This window comes from Macrotis lagotis, chromosome 7, assembly GCF_037893015.1.
Source record: "Macrotis lagotis isolate mMagLag1 chromosome 7, bilby.v1.9.chrom.fasta, whole genome shotgun sequence".
Classification (NCBI taxonomy): domain Eukaryota; kingdom Metazoa; phylum Chordata; class Mammalia; order Peramelemorphia; family Peramelidae; genus Macrotis; species Macrotis lagotis.
In genome coordinates, this window is record NC_133664.1 from 211,195,070 (window position 1) to 211,216,095 (window position 21,026).

Below are 21,026 nucleotides of genomic sequence, written 5' to 3' on the forward strand. Positions count from 1 at the left end.
TAGTTACTTGTTATTAGAATATACTTTGAGAGTAGGGATTGTTTCATTCTTTGAATGCTTATCCCAGTACCTTTTGGTGCCTGGGACATTGCTGGTGCTTAATAAATGTTTATTGATAAATATGAAGGTAATGATTGTTTCTATACTAGTTGGATCTGGGCATTTTGTAAAACTACATGAACTTTCACAGGCCAATTACAAGCAAAAAGTGTCAGCTGTTTCCCAATTTCTACTGTAGACACATCCCTAAATGAGTATTTGGAGTACTGCTGTTGAAGTAATTATGACCAAAGCTGGGAGATCAAAAAAGAAAACATGGAATGGTTACCAAAAAAGAAAAAAATATCTATATTCTTTTTCTGACATGATAGTTAAATCTCTTGTTTCTCTTTTTATTTAATCATTGAAAGGAGCAATAATGTGACCTTCTGGTTCAAAGATGAAATGATGTGAGCCCTAGAATTTGTGGTTTCACAGAAATGATAGCAGCATGATTTTAGCTTTGTGAACACATGTGTTTTTTTTTCACTGAATGAAGCTCACTCTGAGTTTAAAAAAGTCAGAGAAATTCTCATCCATTAAATTGAGAGATGCTCCAACTGTCTACCAAATTGAGCATTTTTAAGATATCAATGCCTAAAACTCAGGCATTAGTAAGTCTTGTATAATGAAATGTCAAGCTATATTCTCTTAGAAATAGACAACTACAACGCTAATATTGGTATAGCTGTGAAGAACACAGAAAAAGAAAACTATCTGGCTGGAATGAGCTGTCATTCCTATTGTAGTAAGGAATTCATGTGAGTTATAACTAAAAACAAAGACTTGGGTATTAAATATATATAAGAGAGTTACAAAGTGATGTACCTGAAATGCTGGTGAGGGTGTGACAATTACAATAAAACAGTGATCACACTCAATACACAGTGAATGAAGAACATGTCTTTACTCAGTACTCACATGGTAACTGCACAGAGTTCCACTGGAAGATGATATAGTACAGTGTACTAAGCAGCTATCAGAGCAGCTTACATGTTCCCATAAATAACTGGTACGTACAATAAGAATTTCCAGGTAACCTGAACTCTGGTTTAGAAATAAAAAATTAACACAAAGTAAATTTGTAAATTAGGGCATGTTCTCTGTTTATCCAGCCAAACCATGCTGCTGTATTTTCCATGACAGTGGTATGAAATGTTTAAACTAGAAACTATAATTTACCGAGATCTTTTATAAAAAACTTAATGGTAGTAAGCACATTTAAAAAAAACTAATAGCTTCTGATGCTAAGTCACAACAAAGATTTTTTTTTTCTTCTTTCATTTAGAAGCTTCTTTGTTACTCTAATGAAAAATCGTTTTTGTATTTACACAAGGTTGAGAACTGAGAAAAAAGATAGAGAGCTTTCATGGGATTCTGATAATAATAATAATAATAATAATATAATAATAATAATAATTTTTTAAAATGTTCTCAGGCTGAAGGAACAAATAATTTTTCTTAAATGCTTAAATTAAATTCTTAATAATAACTGTTTCCTAATTAATGTATTAATAAATTTCTGACTTTAATTTAGTATACCTGACTCTTAGAAGAGAGGGGTGATTAGATGAGAATGAGCTGATATTCTTGGAATGTCACTCCATATTTATTGGGGGTAAGTTAAATAGGAACGCAAAGTAGAAATAAAATTCTACCATACTATGTATACCAAGTACCAATAAAAAAAATGAGACAAGGTTAATTTTACTTAGATGAGAATGAGCTTATATTCTTGTAATGTCAACTCCATATTTATTGGGGGTAAGTTTAAGTAGGAACCCAAAGTAGAAGTAAAATTCTACCATACGATGTATACCAAGTACCAAGAAAAAAAATGAGACAAGGTTAATTTTACTTAAAAGCAGCAGCAGCCACCAATCTCATTCCAAATTTCCTTTCTCTGGTGAATTTGGTCTATGACAAATTGAAGCTCTCCACAATCACTTGGATCTCCTTTAAATGAAACACAGAACAGAGTTTGTGGATGGAGGATGTGGTGATAGGGAGGAGAAAAGATGATAGTTTGTTTCTCTTTCTTATTGGGATATTTTGGTGGTTTTTTTTAAATTTTTTGTATATTTTTTAATCTTTTGGTCATTAAAAAAATAAAACAATCCACTGTCCAGCAGAGGCTGTTTTAACTCTATTGTTCCCAGGGCTCATTCTGCATGGATCTGTGTTTCAGGATTCTGCAAGGACAGCTCTGTGGAAAGCAAAGCCCCCTGACCAAGAGCTGTGGCATATGTCCTATTTTGTGGATGGGGAAAAAACCAGGAGGTATGAATGTACCTATTCCTCCTCCTACTTCTCCTCCAAAACCTCCCCTCTGGTGCTGTGGCATGGGGTGATAATCATCCAGATTCTCATACTGAGATAATACAGTCATATTGCTTTGGCGTTTGCCATGCATTTGGTACTGGTACAGGAGATTGGAGTCCCTCTCCATACTTTGTGTATGATGGAGTTTCAGACTGTGACTCCATTCTGGCTTAGGTGGGAGAACCGACTGTGTGGGATGCTCATCTTCCTTATAGCAGTCGCTTGAGAATTTCTCAGGGGCTGGGGGTTGCCACAAACACAACTGCTCCAGCTCTTCCGAGGACCTCACTTCTTTGTGGTTCAGTCTCAAAGTGTCTTGGCCTATTGTAATATATTTTCCTCCAGCAGGATGATAGCGAATTGGTTCAGAAGTGTCTGGGATGCCTTTGTCCCCATATTCTAACTGGCCAGTTCCTGGGGGATAAGGAGGCCCATTTTGTGATTCGCATAACTGCCTATGGCATACTTCCTGGTGCCCCCTATGCTCACAGGGATTGGAGCTCATGTCATGAATTTTCCTGTTCCTGAGGCTGCTTTGTTTCAGAGGGAGAGACGGCTTCTCTGACTGCCCATTGCCATAGCCACCATGGTAATGAGCTCTGTCTATCTCTGGCTCAGGATGCTTTTTATAGAAGCAGTCATCTCCCTCTGGGGTAACTGCCATGGTGGGATATCTTCCTTCCTTCCCTTCTGCCACTGAAAGTAGTCCAGTTTTCCCAGGATATGATTTGCTCTGTAGATGGATGACATAAATCCAACCCATATCATCCCGCACAGCTGGGGTCATGTTGTCATACTGGGACATCACCGGCCCTTTAACCTTTTTGCCGTGCTTGGCTTTCCCTTCGAATGGACTGCATGCGGTATTTTTCCATGTCTTCCAGGTCCCATGAAGTATACATATGCTTCACATCAGCTGCTGATATCACACTGGTAAGATTATGTGCATTCCCCGAAAGGTAGCCCACTATGTTGCCCTGGGGATGAGGGGGCAAACTGGGGTACTGGTACAAATTCTTTCCCTGAAGCCTGGGATTGTAGAAATTGAAAGCACGGTTGGGTGGGCAATGCAGCGGCCTCGACTGCACTGTGTTATAAGCATCCACATCATAGAAGGCCCCGTCTGAGTTGTAATAGGGACCAGAAGAACTGGAGTAAGGACTGTACCGGTAGTGAACTTGGTCATTCTCAAAATAAGGCTGTAGCTGAGTTACATGGTAATCTGAACGGGCCTGGGAGGACTGATATGACTTATACTGGTAAAGGGGTCTTGGTTCATAGGATGGCTCATCATCTGGGGGTACTTCTGTCTGGGAAATGGGGACAGAGCAGATCATAGAAGATGGAGGGGCATGGAGGGACTGTGCTCTACGGATGGTGGGGTATGGAGGAATATCTTCAGGATAACAAGCACTCCGAAGAGATGGGCTGACAGAGGCCACATATTCAACCCAGCTGCATGGCTTGGTATGGTACTCAGATGAATTCTTGCCAGGGGGTATATATGTATTATAGCGGGGACCCATGAAACTTGGTGTCTCTGATCTGGAACCATAGACTTTGTGCTGCTCAGGTTTAAGGTGGTGTGGAGGAATACTCTGTGGACGGTACTGACAGGCAGAAGCCAAGCCAAGATGCAAGCCATTTTCTGCCCCAAAAGAATTAGGTGTAATATCAGGCCTCATATAAGAAGGATAAGTTATTTTCTGAGAGGTATGCTTGGGCTGAGGGGCGGGTGGAGGTGGAGGCAAAGCCTCATCCATGGAAGCTGATGAAGCAATGATGAAGGAATGATAATTTGAAGTACTGGCTGCATCTGTATTACTGGAGTATATGGCTGTAGCAATCTTACTATCCATCGTCCTTGGTGGGACTGGCAGGGTGAAGCCTTGGGAGGTGTGCACAGGAAGAGACTCAGAACGCAGATGCAGAGGGGGAGACCTTGTACCCTCCCAGAGCTTTTCAGGAAAGACTGGGGGTACAGCAGAAGCATAGGGGGCACATCGAGTGGCTGTACTATTATCACAGGGAAAGATGGAAGATGATTCTGCTCCTCTGGGCTCAGGTGGCTTCTCTGGAGCTGAAGCTACTCCATGAACCTAATGTGATAGAACAGATATGATGTTATCTACTTTTGTTTTCTTTACTCCTTTTTGGGGGACAAAGCTATAGACTCAATCACAATTGCATGTTTACCTTAACTCCCTAGGTAGTGGCCCTAGATAACAGAAGTAGACTTTTCTGCAGTTGAGATAAAGGAAGGTCTCCTGCTGCTATTTTAAGAGTACTGTTCTTTTCCTACTTATAGAATGACTTTAACCTTGTTGATTTCCCACTAAAAGTATGTGTGTTTATTTACATATATACATTTTCCCACACTATTACTAATCAATGTATAGTATATTTATCTATCTTAGTTGTCTTGAACACCAAGAACTTTCTGTCAGATATAATATAGTCAAACTATCAAGAAAAAATTGCAAATGGTGACTGACAGCTCTATATGCTGGACCAGTTCACAGGAAGAAAAAGCAAGTAGTTTCTAGGGTGAAATCTAAATCAAAGGCAGAACTCTCCTCTACTCTAAGAGTTACTTTTGGCATCAGAAGGGATAACCATGGGGGCACTATAGTAAGCCAGTGATGGAAATTCTGGAAATGGCACTTCCTCTGTGAACGAGAAATCTAGGTCCTTCTTGATCAATTCAAAGGACCACAGGATAATTAGCCTCAGAAGGAAGAAAATGCAGAGTATCTGATCCAATCCTCTCATTTTGCTGAAAAGGAAACGGAAGCCCAGAGAAGTAAAGGGACCTCTCCAAGGACATACAAGTAGCAGGCAGATAAAGGAGAACCTGATCCCATCACTCTTCCAACTGTCCCAGCTGATTATAAGAAACCTATTACACATACAATAAAAAAATGTAGATTTTAACTTTATTATCCCTATATAGTATTCATTCTTTCAAGATAATACTTGACTGTGATCAAAGTTGCTAGTTAAAGTTTTAAAAATGTATCTAGTGGTGTTAATTCCATGAGATTTTTTTTACATTTCTCTAGAGGTTGATAGCTAGATTATAAAATATCATATTTACATACAAGAAATCTGTTATCCTATTTTTTGGGGTAGTTGTAATTGAGCCACAGAGGTTAAATGACTTGCTCAAAGTCACAGTCAATCAGTGGTGGACATGAAGAAAGAACTTGTAAACCCCGATACCTAAAGTCCAGTTTGACTCAACAGACCATGCTTCCTTTGAATTACTATTCAGTGAGGGACCTGAACAGCCTAGGAAGAAATGGGAGAAGACAACAATCAACCTACAGTGATTTGGTATTAATGCTGTCTTTCTTCATTCCCAAAGCAAAACCACTCAATGCAGGAATTAGCAAACAGATTCTAATCTGAAATATAAAATACTTTCAGAAGCATTCCATATACAGCCATATCTGAGTGGGATGGCTCATCACATCTCTTAACAATAAACATACCTTCGGAAAAGGTACATTCCACATCATTTTCCTTCCCCCTCTTATCTTGTGGGAATTATTTTGTCCTATACTGGCTGCTGCTGGTACCTGTCCCACCACTAGTTGCTGCTCTGCTGGTCTCTGAGAAGAATGGGATAGAGGTGGACGGTTAGGTCTGTGGGTGCACTGAAGGGTGGTGACAAGGTCGGCAGAAGGTACAGGTTAGCCAACCATATCTGAACTAGTTTGCCTGGTATTTACTTCACTCAACATTGAAGTAGTTGGCATGTAAGCTGTTGGAGCAGGAGTGGTTTTGTCTACAGGGGACCCAGGAGGAGGGTGGACTTTGTCCATAGGCAAAACGAAAGGTGGAGTTATCTTTTCTTCAGGTTCTGAGGAAAGCTGTGATTTATCTACAGATGTATCCAGAGGGGAAAGAAGTTGGTCTTGACTGGAACAAAGAATATGAAGTTCCTCTTGGTTCCCAAAGGAAACAGTAAGAATATTAGTCTTCCCTGTATTCTCATGCAAAACAAAATGACTATCAGTCTTGTCAGAATCTACAAATGTTGGCATGGGAATTTTGGCCTTTTCTGGCCATATGATCCTGATTTACCTGTGAATCAATTGGGTGGTATGGCTGCTCACAAATTTGAACTGGAATTGCCTCATAGTGGTCCTCAGCCACTGCTACACCCAGTTTAAGCTGGTCATAATTTCCAGAAGGTGTGTTTTGGAAGTGAAGTTGTTCTGATGACATACTAGAATGGAAAACAGGTTTTATCTAAAGGAAAACTAATTAAAAATTGGACTGTTTATCTTCAGGTGTTGCCACTGTAGTGTCTCCATCATTTGGACAACCACCATGAGACCTCCCTGGTCTCTTCAATGACTGAGTTGAAGCTTGCTGTGCAGATTCTGCCAATGCTAAGGCCAACATACAGGTGGCATTTTTTGGAGGCGGTGGTGGTGGGACAAGAGACTGAAGTGACAGGAATGAGATCCTGAGGGGAGTCATGGGCAATTGCTCCTAGTAGGAAATTGGGAAGAAAAAATTATAGTAAAAAGGTAGTCTCTGTTATCCTGAATAGATAGCAAAATATTACCCCACTGACCAATTAAAAAAAAAAAGGTGCTTTTCACATCTCACAATGGCCATCATTGATCTTCTCTCCCACATGCAAAAGCTGTAGAAAGTACAGCTGGTTCAGAAAGAAAACTAAAACAACTTGTCCAGAGGTTTCAATTTCCTTGGGGGTGTCTACAGAGAAGGCAGGTACTCTCCCCTGATTTGAAAAAGAATAATCAGAAAACAAAGTCCCTTGAAGGTCAAGTCCCTGCAAGTACTGACAAACGTTACTAAAAAGTCTTATACATAAATCAAAAGAGACAAAGTTGTGCAAAAATCATCCAGTTTCCCAATCACAGATCTTTAGTGATATAGTGAATTTTTAAAAACCTTATCATGGAAAGGATAAATGACATTAATTTCAGGGTCTATTTTCCTCATCTATGGCAAAAAATACCCTTAGGGTTTTGGACCATACAACCTCTGAAATCTTCAACTTCTAGATCTGTGATTAGAAACTGATTTGTTTTATGTAGAATCTTAATCATTTAATAGACAGCACCATCTCCATACAGTGAAACTTAATACACATACAGCTTTATAGCAAGTTTTAATCAGATATTGTTAATCAAGTGTAAAATACATGAGTTGTACAAGTGCAAACCCAAGAGCAAAGACAAAAGACTGGCAAAACACTGAACCATGAAACAACTTCATCAGGACAGGCAACAATAGATCAGAGACAAAGACTAATTAGACAAAGGCTAAATGTTTATCAATAGACTGTCTCAAAGGATATGACTGATATTTGAAAGTACAGAAATGCTACTGTATTTTAAAAATTAAATATATTATAGATTATCTAGTGCTTTCATTCTTACCATCAACTGCATGAAGAGAAATGAGAGATTCTTCACTTTTAGCTGAGTGAAGGGTTCCTTCTGCCCGGATCCCTAAAGAATCAAAACCAAAACATATATGTATTATTCACAATCTACATATTTGCTAGAACAGGAACACCATTTTTATATACATAATTTTAAGTTAATGAATTTCAATATGTCCATCTAGTACTTTATCACATATTCAATTCAGTACCTTGTCTAATCCTGTCTTACAATGTTTTTACACTTATACACTTTATCTATATGAAATCTGAAGGAGAGGGTTGAGGGAGTGTTGAATGACAGATGATGAATACAATGAAGAATACAGTGCTGCTGTGTTAGACCCAAGGTCATGACTTGCTGATATCAATATAAGGAAGGGAACTCATCTTGTAACATTTGAATTGGTTGATAAAAAAAAAATCCTCTGGGAGATGCCATGTCTCCTTGTAATCAGGCCACAGTCTTGGCTCTGAAGAGTACTGAGCTTGAGTTTAAAAAAAATTTTTTTCACGTGAGCTCAAATGAAGGATACTCACCTTTCAGAGCCATTGCTTTGATCTCTGAAGGCTCACTCTCATTACGCTGAAGTTTCTGCTTAGAAACAGATGGTGATTTTCCTAAATTGAAAAAGGAACTCCAACTGCCCACAGGAGATTTCTTTATTTTGTTTGGGGGTCTTTTCCTAAGACAATGAAGAGAAGAAATCAATGCTGAGATACTCAAAGACGAGTTATTACAAGAAAATGAGAAACATGGGAAAAGCTAAGAAATTTGGAAAATGTTAAACTGAAATAGTTTTAAATATTCCTTAGTCTACTGTGAAGTTAACATTCACCAAGCAAATCAGATATCTGAACAGTAATGAAGAACTCCAGGACAACACTAAAACTTTATAAAATTTAAAAATTATAAAATAAAAAATTTAAATCAACAAGGACTAATTTACCTGGCAGATCTATGGAAAGATGAGCAGTGATTAAGGAAAAGATGGAGAACATCACCAAAAACAAAGTAAATGATTTCGATTACATTAAGTTAAAAGCTTTTGCACAGATAAAATCACTGTAACCAAGATCAAAAGAAATGTAGTAAATTGGGCAACATAATCTTTACAACTAATGATTCTGACAAGGAACTCATTTCTAAAATATACAGGGAACTGAGTCATATTTTTAAAACAAAAAGCCATTCCCCAATTGACAAATGGTTATGCAAAGGATATGCAAAGGCAATTTACAGATGAGGAGATCAAAGCAATCCATAGCCATATTAAAATTGCTCTAAATCATTAATTATTAGAGAAATGCAAATTAAAGCTTCACTGAGGTACCACCTCACACCTCTCAAACTGGCCAACATGAGCAGAAAGGATAATGATCATTGTTGGAAGGGATGTGGGAAATCTGGGACACTATTACACTGTTTGGTGGAGCTGTGAACTCATCTAACCATTCTGGAGAAAAATTTGGAACTACACCCAAAGGGCAACAAAAATGAGCATACCCTTTGACCCAGGAATACCACTACTGGGTCTATACCCTGAAGAGATAAGGAAAAAGGGTAAAAACATCACTTGTACAAAAATGTTCATGGCAGCCCTGTCTGTGGTGGCAAAGAATTGGAAATCAAACAAATGTCCTTCAACTGGGGAATGGCTTAGCAAACTGTGGTATATGTATGTCATGGAACACTATTGTTCTATTAGAAACCAGGAGGGATGGGAATTCAGGGAAGTCTGGAGGGATTTTCATTGAACTGATGCTGAGTGAGATGAACAGAACTAGAAAAACACTATACATCCTAACAGCAACATGGGGGGTGATGTTTAACCTAGATCATTCCATCAGTGCAACAATCAGGGACAATTTTGGGCTGTCTGCAATGGAGAATACCATCTGTATCCAGATAAAGAACCATGGAGTTTGAACAAAGTTCAAGGACTATTCCCTTTAATTTAGGGGGAAAAAACCTGATATCTTATTGTCTGATCTTGTTATCTCTAAGACTTTTTGTTTCTTCATAAAGGAGATGATTTCTCTCTCATCACACTCAATTTGGATCAATGTACAACATGGAAACAAAGTAAAGACTGACAGATTGCTTTCCGTGGCGGAGGTGGGGGGAGGGAAGAAAGATTGGGGGGAAAAATTGTAAAACTCAAACAAAATTTAAAAAAAAACAGATCGAGATGCGATCTTAGCATTATAAGTTCAATCCACTCATTTTATAGATGAGGAAATTGGTTGAGATAAGTAAAGAGACTTTGTCATGATCTATTTCCTTCTCAATGTTGAAATCTGACAAAATCTAAAAAATGGAATAGTAAATTACATGGGTAAGAGAAAAATTTTAAGTTCCTAACACTATGATTTTTTAAACAACCCACTAAACTAAGGTTTCTATGTGAGGGAAACTTCAGTGTATACAGGAAGAGAGATAAATATATACATAGGACAAGACAAACAACAAGTGGTAAAGAACAATGTGGTTATCAAACAAAATTACCAATCAAAGGTACTTATGTATACATACAACAACATGCATATACACTTAAACATATATGTATATATGTGTATGTATAATAAAATAGACATATGCAGCTGAAAAATCAAAAGTGATGAGTTAACCAAACCTTTAATTTCTTTGTTTTCTTATGGGTGAGGCAATGGGATTAAGTGATTTGCCCAAGATCTCACAGCTAGTAAATGTCAAGTGTCTGAGGCAGGATTTGAACTCAGGTCCTCCTGAAAGGTCTAGTGCTCTACCCACTGCATCACACCTAGTTGCCCTTGAAATGGCTTCTAAAATGGAAGGGTATTCAAAGAATGACGTTCTATTTTTCCTAAAGATAAAAAAAATAAAGAACTTCAATCCAGGCTGAAGATCACTAGTTTTCTTGGATGCCATACCACACTGAGGATTCATTATGAGTTTCTGGACCCTTCCCTGATTACAGAATTAAAAGCTGAACCTAAATAAAATCAGTTACTTCACCTTTCAAGAGGGAACTCAATTATAGTGTGGAATTTTCCTTGAAGTGCAGCAGGCCCTTCTTCCCCTTCCATATATTTGTTGTCGGACACAGTTGGAGAGCTAACCTGAGCTTGTGTTCTTGCCTGGGCTTCCTCCAAAGTCATTAGTTTGGTGGATGAAGAGGATACCATCAAGGACTTGGGCCTTGAAAGAGAACCTGCAAGTAGAAAGGGAAAATGAGACTTGTTAAAATAGAAAAGGAGGATGTGTCCTGCTTTAAAAAATGTTCAGAATACCAACTCCAGTCAACAAACATTTAAGCCCCAACAGTAGACCGAATTGTGTTCGGTCCTGGATGATCCCAAGCAGAAAACACCTAAGGCCTTGGTCTCAAGGAGAGTATACTCTGGTTGAAGAGTAGAATGTCTCATATACACAAATAATTAAAATTCTTGTTTGAAAAAACAATTAGTGCTAATCAAGGGAAAGATAATCATTTCTAGTTGAAAGGGGGGAAAGGGGAAGGTGTGAATGAATAAAAGTAAAAGCATTTATTTTACTATATGTAGAACACTAAGCACTGGAGTAAGAGCACACTGAGGTAGTTATCAGAAGAGCTTCTTAAAAGAGACTAAGGAAATCTATTTGGAGGGACTTGGGGGGTGGAGTCAAAATGGCAGCGAAAAGATAGGAAGCTCGAGGAGCTTTTCCTTAAACAATTTTGAATGAAGACTCTAAACAGATCCTAAAGCAACAGAACCCACCAAAAAACCCCAGTGAAACAAAGAGCTTTTCAGCCAGATATCTTGGAGGAATTTCAGGAAAAGGTTTATTTCATGAACAAAGCGAAGTGAGTATAGCTCAATGGATGTGGGAGAATTGGGAAGGCAGCAAGAGGCTTTTAGCCAGAGCACTACTAAGGTCTTGGCACAGTTCCTCCCACAATAAAGGTCCCAACTCCAGCTCAGAGAGCAAAGTTTCAAGTCCTGGGAAACTGATCCTTTATTGGGCTGCCCTCCTGGGGATCTCAGAAAAGGAAAGAAGCGACAAAGTGCCTACATATGAAGCCTCTAAAGGGCTAATGAATTGGTCTAGATTGCGGAAAGATTTCATGAAAGAGGAGCTCAAAAAGCATTTTAAAAATCAAAAAAGAGGGACAACTAGGTGGCATAGTGGATAAAGCCCCAGCCTTGGAGTTAGGAGTACCTGGCTTCAAAGCCGGTCTCAGGCACTTAATAATTACCTAGCTGTGTGGCCTTGGGAAAGCCACTTAACCCCATTTGCCTTACAAAAAAAGCCTAAAAAAATCAAAAAGAAAGGAAGAAAAAAATGGAGAAAAGAAATGAGTCATGCAAAAAAAAATATGAAAAATTAACTTAAGAAAACAATAATTTTACAAATAAAATTGACCAGCTAGAAAATAAAGTCCACCAACCAGAAAAGGACGCAAAAAAGCTAACTGAAGAAAATAAAATCTTAAAAACTAAAATTGGACAAATTAAAATGAGTAACTCTGAGAGACAACAAGATTCCATCAAACAAAACCAAAAGGCTGAAAATAAAAGAAGAATATGTAAAATACCTCTTAGGAAAAATGACTGACCAGGAAAATAGAACTATGAGGGATCATTTACCAAATTATTGGAGTACCTGAAAATATCAAAAATTCAGAAAAAAAAGAGCTTGGGCAATAACAAGCAAAAACTTATCATGGAAAACTGCCCAAATATCCTAGAATATGAAGATAAAAATAGAACTGGAAAGAAACCACTGATCACCCTCCCCCTGAAAGAGATTCCAAAATAAAAACCCCAAAGGAATATTTAGCCAAATTTCAGAATTCTCAGTTAAAGGAGAAAATACTGCAAGGAGTCAAAAAAGAAGGAATTTAGATACCAGGGTATCATAGTCAAGATTGCACGGAATTTTCAGTTTTAACATTAAAGGACTGGAGGGCCTGAAATTTATTCCATAGAGCAAAGGAGCATAGATTCAATCAAGAATCCTGTAAAATTCAGCATATTCTTTCAGGAGAAAGATGAACTTTAAAAAAAAAATAGAGAACTTACTAACTCATCTGATAAACAGACCAAAACTGAACAGGAAATTTGATCTTCAAATATAAGACTTAAGAGAGGTGAGAAAAGTTAAACATAAGGGGAGAAAATGTTAGATAACTCCTGAGAACCATATTTCTTTTAGAACAATTGAAAGGAACATATTTAGACAGGGTATGAGTATAAATTGACTGTGATGTGATTAGCTTTTGAGAATTGTATTCCTATTGGGTCAGTGGAAGGGAAGGTACCTGGAAAGGAAGTGTAGGTATAATAACTGACAGGGATGTGATCAAACTCTTAGCTCTAGTGGGTTGCATTTATATTGGGACAATTGGAGGGAATGCTCTTGAAAACAGGGTATGAGTTTAATCTCTGATGTAAAGGATGCCTTTGGCTCTTGAGAATTGGACTTCTATCAGGACAGTTGAAAGGAATATACTTTGCCAGAGGGTACTGATACAATTAAGATGCAAAAAAGAGGATTATAAGAGAGAGAGAAGACATTAGAGAACAAATAATAACACATGATGAGGTACAAAGGACTTATTATAGAAAAGGGAAAGAAGCCCTGAGTAAATCTTATTCTCAACAGATTTGGCTCAAAGACAGTATAACATATTCTCAAATAGATTTGGAAATTTATCTTATCCTACAGGGAAGTGGGCACAAGGCAAAAGAAAGGAGAAGGTAAGACTGATAAATGGGAAGGATTAAGTAAAAAATAAGATAAAGTAAAAAATGGAAGTAAAGGTAAAGTAAGAAAGGGGAGGATTAAGTAAAGGTTGAGTAAAAAAGGGAAGCACTAAATAAAAATAAAGATAAAGTAAAAGTTAAAAAAGTAAAAGGGGAAAGGAAGAAGAAAGAGGAAAAGAATAGGTAGAAGAGAGGACAGATTGAGAGATGTACCAGTTAGAAGCAAAACCTTAGTGAGGAGGGGTAAGGGGAAAAGAGAGAGAGGAAAAAGTATGAAGAGAGAAGATTGGAAGGCAGGAATACAGAATTAGTAATCTTAACTGTGAATGTGAATGGAATGAACTCTCACATAAAAAAGCAGCAGATAGCAGAGTAAATTAAAAACCAGAATCCTATAATGTATTGTTTATATGAAACATAGTTGAAGCAGAGAGATACACATAGGGTAAAGGTAAAAGACTGGAGCAAAATATATTATGTTTCAGCACAATTCAAAAAAAAAAATAGGGGTAGCAATCCTGATTTCACTCAAAACAAAAATAGATCTAAGTAAAAGGGATGAGGAAGACATCATAAAGCTAAGGCTAGCTAATAGAAATATTTGTGAAATTTTGAGAAACACTACATCATTTAAGTGGGAAATGGTTAAACAGGTTACAGTATATGAATAGTATAGAGTCCTATTGTTCTATAAGAAATCGTGAGCATGGGGAGGCTAGGTGGCGTAGTAGATAAAGTACTGGCCTTGGAGTCAGGAGTACCTGGGTTCAAATCTGGTCTCAGACACTTAATAATTACCTAGCTGTGTGGCCTTGGGCAAGCCACTTAACCCCATTTGCCTTGCAAAAACCTAAAAAAAAGAAACCATGAGCACAAAGATTTACTTGAACTGATAATGAGTGAAGTGAACTGAACCAGGAGAACACTGTACATATTAACAGCAGCATTGTGAGATGATCAACTAAGAGGGAAGCAATTTCTCTCAGTAGTTTAGTGATCAAAGACAATCCTGAGAGACCTATTAAGGAAAATGACATCCACATCCAGAGAACAAGCTATGGATTCTGAATGCAGAGCAAAGCATACTAGATTCACTTTCTACAACTTCTTTTATGTTTTTCTTTCCTTTCGTTTCCCCCTTTTGTTCTAATTCTTCTTTCCCAACATGACTAATAGGGAAATATGTTAAAACTATTGTACATGTACAACCTATATCAAATTGTTTGCTGCCACAGGAAGGAGGGAGGGAAAATAGGTTGGTAAAAAAATGTGGAATTCAAAAACTTGCAAAAGAATGATCGTTGAAAACTATCTTTTGCATGTAGTTGGAAAAAATAAATTAAAAAGAGAAAACAAAGACTATAATAAACAGAAATGAGACTGAGTTTGAATAGTCTGTTACAAGACTAGAGGATACTGTGTTCAAAATTACTGATATGGGACACAGAAAAACAAGATATAGGCACAGCAAGTAGTTCAATTGAACTATGTTAAAATACTGTGAAGTAAGACTGAAAATGTGAAAGGATGAGGCAAGAAAAACAGCTAGGATACTCCATAGGAATGTCCATTGAGACTAATGAGAGTCTCAGTAATCAATGGGATAATGGGAGTGGAAAGAGGGCTAAAGATGAACGCTTTTTTCAGCGAAGATGAGATAAAATCAACTTTTGGTAGCTTTGGAAACATGTAAATATCACTGCAAAAACTATTTTTGATATAATTGTATAAAAAAGCTACATTACTAAAAAAAAGGGTACGTAAATGCTGCCAAGTTATCCTTTCATGTGGTATTTTCTTTATTCATAGTAAATGGCCTTGGTGTAATGATTCTTCTGTAAAAGAATTAGAAAATTGTCTAACATCATCTCTTTTTCTTCATATAGCAAGGAAAATTGATTCCCCCTTTTTATGTTTTTAGGAGAAGTCACTTTTATAGAGAAAAGTGTGAATCAATACAAGCTTAGAAATACCTGCCCCATCCTGAATGACTGCACTAATTTTGCAACTGAAGAGAACATCCACATGATTAAGAATAAATTCGACCACCAATGACTGAATTCTCACTTCCATGAAGGCAACTGTCCCACTGAAGCAAGCAGATTCTATCTGTTTTGATCTGTGGAAAAAAAGTTACTTTTAGAAATTCACTAAGGTAAGCAGACACTGGTATATGAATCATCAAATTATTTAATTCTAAAATTGAAGGATATATATATATATATATATATGTATATATATATATATATGTGATTCTGAGACATGACATCTACATCTCATTAAACAAATAAAGCAACTGAAACATAGAGAGGGGAAGTGACGTGACTTGACTTGCCCACTGTCACAATGCTGTAACCTATTCTGAATCCTCTAAATCAATCAAACTTATAGTATCTATACCTATAAAGTGTTAAGTGGGTTTTGTGCTAAGACCTGGAATGCAATGCAGTAGTAAGTTATAATTCTCTATGTGTTTCAATAACAAAATATTTGATGAAATTTGTATGATAAAGATAGTACTAAAATGATCTTATATTTCTGACAAGTTTATTGAAGGCAAGAACTACAAATTACCTTAGAAGATTTGGAGCCCAAACAATTGCAAGGTTCTTGGCATGCATATTTGTGATGGAACAATAATCAGCTAGAAGGGACAAGTGTTTCATTAAGAACTCCAATGTTCTGGAAAATGAAATAAACACACCAACATCTGTTAGCAGACTGAAAATATCCATCAATTAGCATTCCATTCCACAAGCAGCAGAATCACATTAATTGAAATGTATTTCTTCAATTGTAAAAAAGGAAGTAAAGAACATACAAAAATGGGGCGGCTAGGTGGCGTAGTAGATAAAACACTGGCCTTGGAGTCAGGAGTACCTGGGTTCAAATCCGGTCTCAGACACTTAATAATTACTTAGCTGTGTGGCCTTGGGCAAGCCACTTAACCCCATTTGCCTTGCCATAAACCTAAAAAAAAAAGAACATAAAAAATGAAAACTTTGCAATCAATTAATTATAAGTCTTAAATAACTGGAAGAAAGGAGTTATAGATACTGAATATAGTTACTGCAACAACTAAAAACTACAGTCAACAATAAAAGAACTGGGAAAATTTGATCAAAATATGCTCAACATTTAGATAACCAGCCATGGTGATCTTTGACTATATATGTACCTGATTTAATTACAACCAGTCACAAAAATAATACCCAGGAAAAACAGAAGCAGTTAGGTGTCCCTGTGGCTGCCTCAGTGAGATTTTCCTTACCTTCCTCCCTGGTCAGCAATTACCTAGGACTATGCTTTTATCATTGTTTAGTCTTTTTTTCTATCAACTCTTCATGACCTCATTTGGGTATTTTGGGTTGTTTTGGTCTGTTTTTTGCAATGATACTAGAATGATATGCCATTTCCTTCTCCAGCTCATTTTACAAATGAAGAAATTAAGGCAAACAGAGGTAAGTGACTTGCCCAGGCCTGCACAGCTGGTCTCTGAGGCTGGATTTGAACTCAGGAAAATGAGTCATTCTAACTCCAAACCCTGACACACAATTTATCTCCATCACCATCTAACTGCTCCCTTCTGCCTTTTTTCTGCTCTCACTTTGGCCCTTGGGGTACAACATGGCAGATATGGCAGTGACAAAAGGAAAAAGGAAGGGTTAAACTTTTTCCTAAATCTCTAAGGTCATTTTTTCCCTCTTCACTAGTTTCTGCCCAGTGTGTGGCAATAAATGAATGCTTATTCCCTTTCCCCCTCTTCCCATGCTTCAGCTCCTATCCTGTCATCTTGGCCAGAGTCCCTAGTCTTCATCCTTTCTCTTTTCTTCAGGTCCACATGTTGTTTTTTGTGCCTTAAGCTTCACCTCAGATTCCTCATCTCTCATGACTCCTTTTGGAGATGATATTCCTGGGCTAAGAAATTGTTTCAGTTTTCTAAAGGTTGAGAAGTACTTTTTCAAATTGCAGGGGAAGTTGCAGAAGTAAGGAGAAGAGGACAATATTCTGGTTTCCTCAGGTGGAAAAAGGAATACATTCTCTCATATATGGCAGTTAGATTCTTTGATATTAGGGTTAGCAAGATCTGGGTTCTAATTCCAAATAAGATGGGGCGGCTAGGTGGTGCAGTGGATAGAGCACTGGCCCTGGGGTCAGGAGTACCTGAGTTCAAATTTGACCTCAAACACTTAGTAATTACCTAGCTGTGTGGCCTTGGGCAAGACACTTAACCCCACTCTCTTGCAAAAACTAAAAAAACATCCAAATAAGACAGTTGTGTTGGCCATTTCATCAAGCATCAGTAATTTAGCTCTTGGTTTTTAGAGGGATCTAAATTATAGGCTTTTTCTCATGTTAAAGGTAGCAAGATGGGGGAACAGAAGTAGTAGAGTTATTATTCTGAAATTCAGAGGTGACAGGAAGTACTGTTCCCTGTATCTCAATCTTCAAAGGAGTCAGTGTAGATTTCACAAGAATCCGCAAACTGAACTAAAAAAAATGATAATTGTGTCCCTCTTGATCAATAACAGTAATAATTTTATATGCTTTTCATATGCTATATTATCTGATTTTTCACAAAAGTCAGTTAAGTTGGTACTATTACTCATGTTTTTCAAATAAAAAACCCATGGTTAAGAGTATTTAAATAAAGATCTTAAACCAACTTAAACTTTGCTGAGTAAGTAAAAGCTCTTAGTTAGGGGATTAGATGGACTGCAGGATAAGAGACCCAAACAATCAATGAGTCTAACCCCTCTCATTTTCATTTTGAGGTAACTGAGGGCCAGAGTTCACATGAGGTAACTTGTTCAAGGTAAAATAGGTGATATAAAGAAAGCTGGCATCTGAGCTCAGGTCTTTCCTGACTTCAAATCCTGAATCCTTTCTATTGAGCTATCCTGCCTCCATAGGATTGGGAGACTTAATTCTGCAGAACAAAGGGATTTATTTTTTCTGTGACAAAACCACTATTTTGCAAGACTGCATAAATTCACTGGGTGTGGTGGTATATGCCTAATCTGAGGTACCAGGAGGCAGAAACTATCTGATCTCTAGTGCTTAGGAATTCTGAGCTATAGTGGTCTATATCAACTGGGTGTTTGAACTAAGTTTTGTATCAGGATGGTGATCCCTCGGGAATGAGGAGGTCACCAAGTTGCCTAAGGAGGGATGAATTGGACTAAGATGGGTTCAAATTATTTTCTTTGGATAATTGAAAGAGTGGTTATAGTAGAGAATTAAAAACCTTAGGAGTAGGAACAGACCAGTTTGACTTGAATAAAGACTGCATGAAGAAGTGACAGAGATAGGAACTAAACATGCAATTCCATTGGTATTAAGAACTTCTGGGAAGGAAACTCCATTTTATGAATGCAGGTTAACACCATTTTTGCCATATACAGATACTTAATGTTGGTTTCTGATAAAACAGTACATCAATAACTGTGCTTATTTACCTCCTCAAAGTATCCTTACGGACCAAATCAGAAAATATATATGTTAAAAGACTTTGAACAACTACAGAATAGTATACAAACACAAGATCTTAGTACTGTATATGAATCTGATAACTTCAAATTCTTACCTATCTATATTAATCAAGAAGCATTTATTCTGTTCTACACACTGAGTAAGAAACCTCTCTGCTTTGAGGAGTTTATATTCTGAGCAAGATAACAAGCACAAAAATAGGTACAGAGTTAAGGAATTATTTGTTGAGTAAGATGCTATCTTACTGCTTCTATATATTGTAAGGCTCTCTTTCTACTCCAAAGAAAGAAGGAAGTTGGGGCTGCTATGTGGCACAGTGGATAGAGAGCACCCGCCCTGGAGTCAGTAGTACCTGAATTCAAATCTGGCCTCAGACACTTAATAATTACCTAGCTGTGTGGCCTTGGGCAAGCCACTTAAGCCCATTTGCCTTTAAAAAAAACCTAAAAAAAAAGAAAAAATGGAAGTTTAATACAGCTGAGTTTAAAATGTAATCACAGGGAACAGGCTTATATGTAAGACTGTGGGAAACTAAGGCTATATATCCTCCAGCAATTGTCTGTTGCAAGTGTCCACTGATTTCCTTTCTGATGTCATCTTTCCTAGAGAGAAAGCTAAATGAGTAGCATTAGTTGAAGGTCAGAAAGTGTGGAAGCTTTGTGTCTATCAGAGGTAGGGTCATTGGGTTAATACACACACAGACACACACAAACACACACACACATGACTTTCTTGCCTATCTTTCTGTTTTATCATTTGTCTCAGGGATGGTGTGATGTGTTGCTAAATAGAGCTTCTTTTCTGCTGAGAAACTTAGTGTTGATTCTTTCTAAACCTATATAAATAAAGAGCCAAATCTTTCAACTACTTCTTCCTTTTGTGTGGTCTGTTTCTTGTGTCAGAGAATGCAGAAAACTTGGTGGCAGGAAGAATCAGGAGAAATGGGAGGGCATCAGACTAAACACTGCAACATTTTAATTACATAACATAAAAAGTCACTAAAACACTCTCTGTAAAATGAGGGGACAGACTTGATGACCCACAAAGTCTTTCCAGTTCTAAATCTGTTCCCACGAAGCTGCTTCAGAAGGAAAGATTATCAGCATCTCAGAAGACTGGGAAAAGCCAACTAAAAAGGTGGAATTCAATATGGATTTTTGAAGGAAACAGTAGTTGGAAAAAGAACATTCAAGGAATAGGACTTAAACTTCTAAAAAGGGCATGTAGGTGAGAATATATGTATGAGGGATAGCAAGCTGCTTCCTACAGTTGGACCATTAAACCCATGGCAAGAAGAACTGTCTAAAAAGACTAGAAGACAGATTATACAGAGGAGTTTGCTTAACCCTAGAAGGAAGGAAATAAACATTTATATAGTCTCCCATAATGCTAGATATTGTGTTATGAATAGATCCTAGAGGTAATGAGAATCATTGGAATTTAATGAATAAGTAATGCAATGATCAGAAGTATGTATTGGGAAAATACTATGGCAACTATGTGGAAGAGAGAGTAAAGAAAGACCCAAGACATGAAGATTAAAAGACTATCAGTGAGACCCTGATGGAAACTATGTAGAGGTGGACAAAAAGAGACCTGTGTGACATATTACATGGCAAAAGAAACTAAAAGATTTGGCAACTGATTTGATATATGAGTGAGTGAGAGTGAAGAACTGAAGATGATAGTGATGTGAACCTGGCTGACTGGAAGGATGATGGGTGCCCTCGATAGTAATAATGAAGTCTGGGCAGTGAGGTGCTGCAGTGAATAGACCACTAGCTTTGGAGTCAGAGCAGGAGTTCAAATTCAGTCTCAGATACTTGCCACTTACTAGCTGTGTGACCCTGGGCAAGTCATTTAATTCTGCTTGCCTCACATCCAGGGCCATCTCCAGTTGTCCTGATCCATATCTGGCCACTGGCCCCAGATGACTATGGAGGAAAATATGAAGCTGATGACCTAGCACAGTACCTTCTCACTCAAACCAATTCCTGGCATCACTTCCCCGTGT

General features: G+C 37.6%; 1 protein-coding gene across 1 annotated transcript; it reads right to left on the reverse strand.

The window, feature by feature from the left end:
• Positions 1 to 1,485: 1,485 nt before the first annotated feature.
• Positions 1,486 to 16,984, reverse strand: LOC141494266 (rho GTPase-activating protein 32-like). Its single transcript, XM_074195327.1, is given in 12 exon segments — positions 1,486 to 2,303; positions 2,306 to 3,184; positions 3,186 to 4,462; positions 5,900 to 6,432; positions 6,434 to 6,817; positions 6,819 to 6,864; positions 7,767 to 7,856; positions 8,330 to 8,475; positions 10,788 to 10,983; positions 15,493 to 15,638; positions 16,094 to 16,201; positions 16,341 to 16,984. Coding segments are annotated over 11 exon segments (3,891 nt in total). The 5' UTR covers positions 16,186 to 16,201; positions 16,341 to 16,984; the 3' UTR covers positions 1,486 to 2,201.
• Positions 16,985 to 21,026: the final 4,042 nt, after the last annotated feature.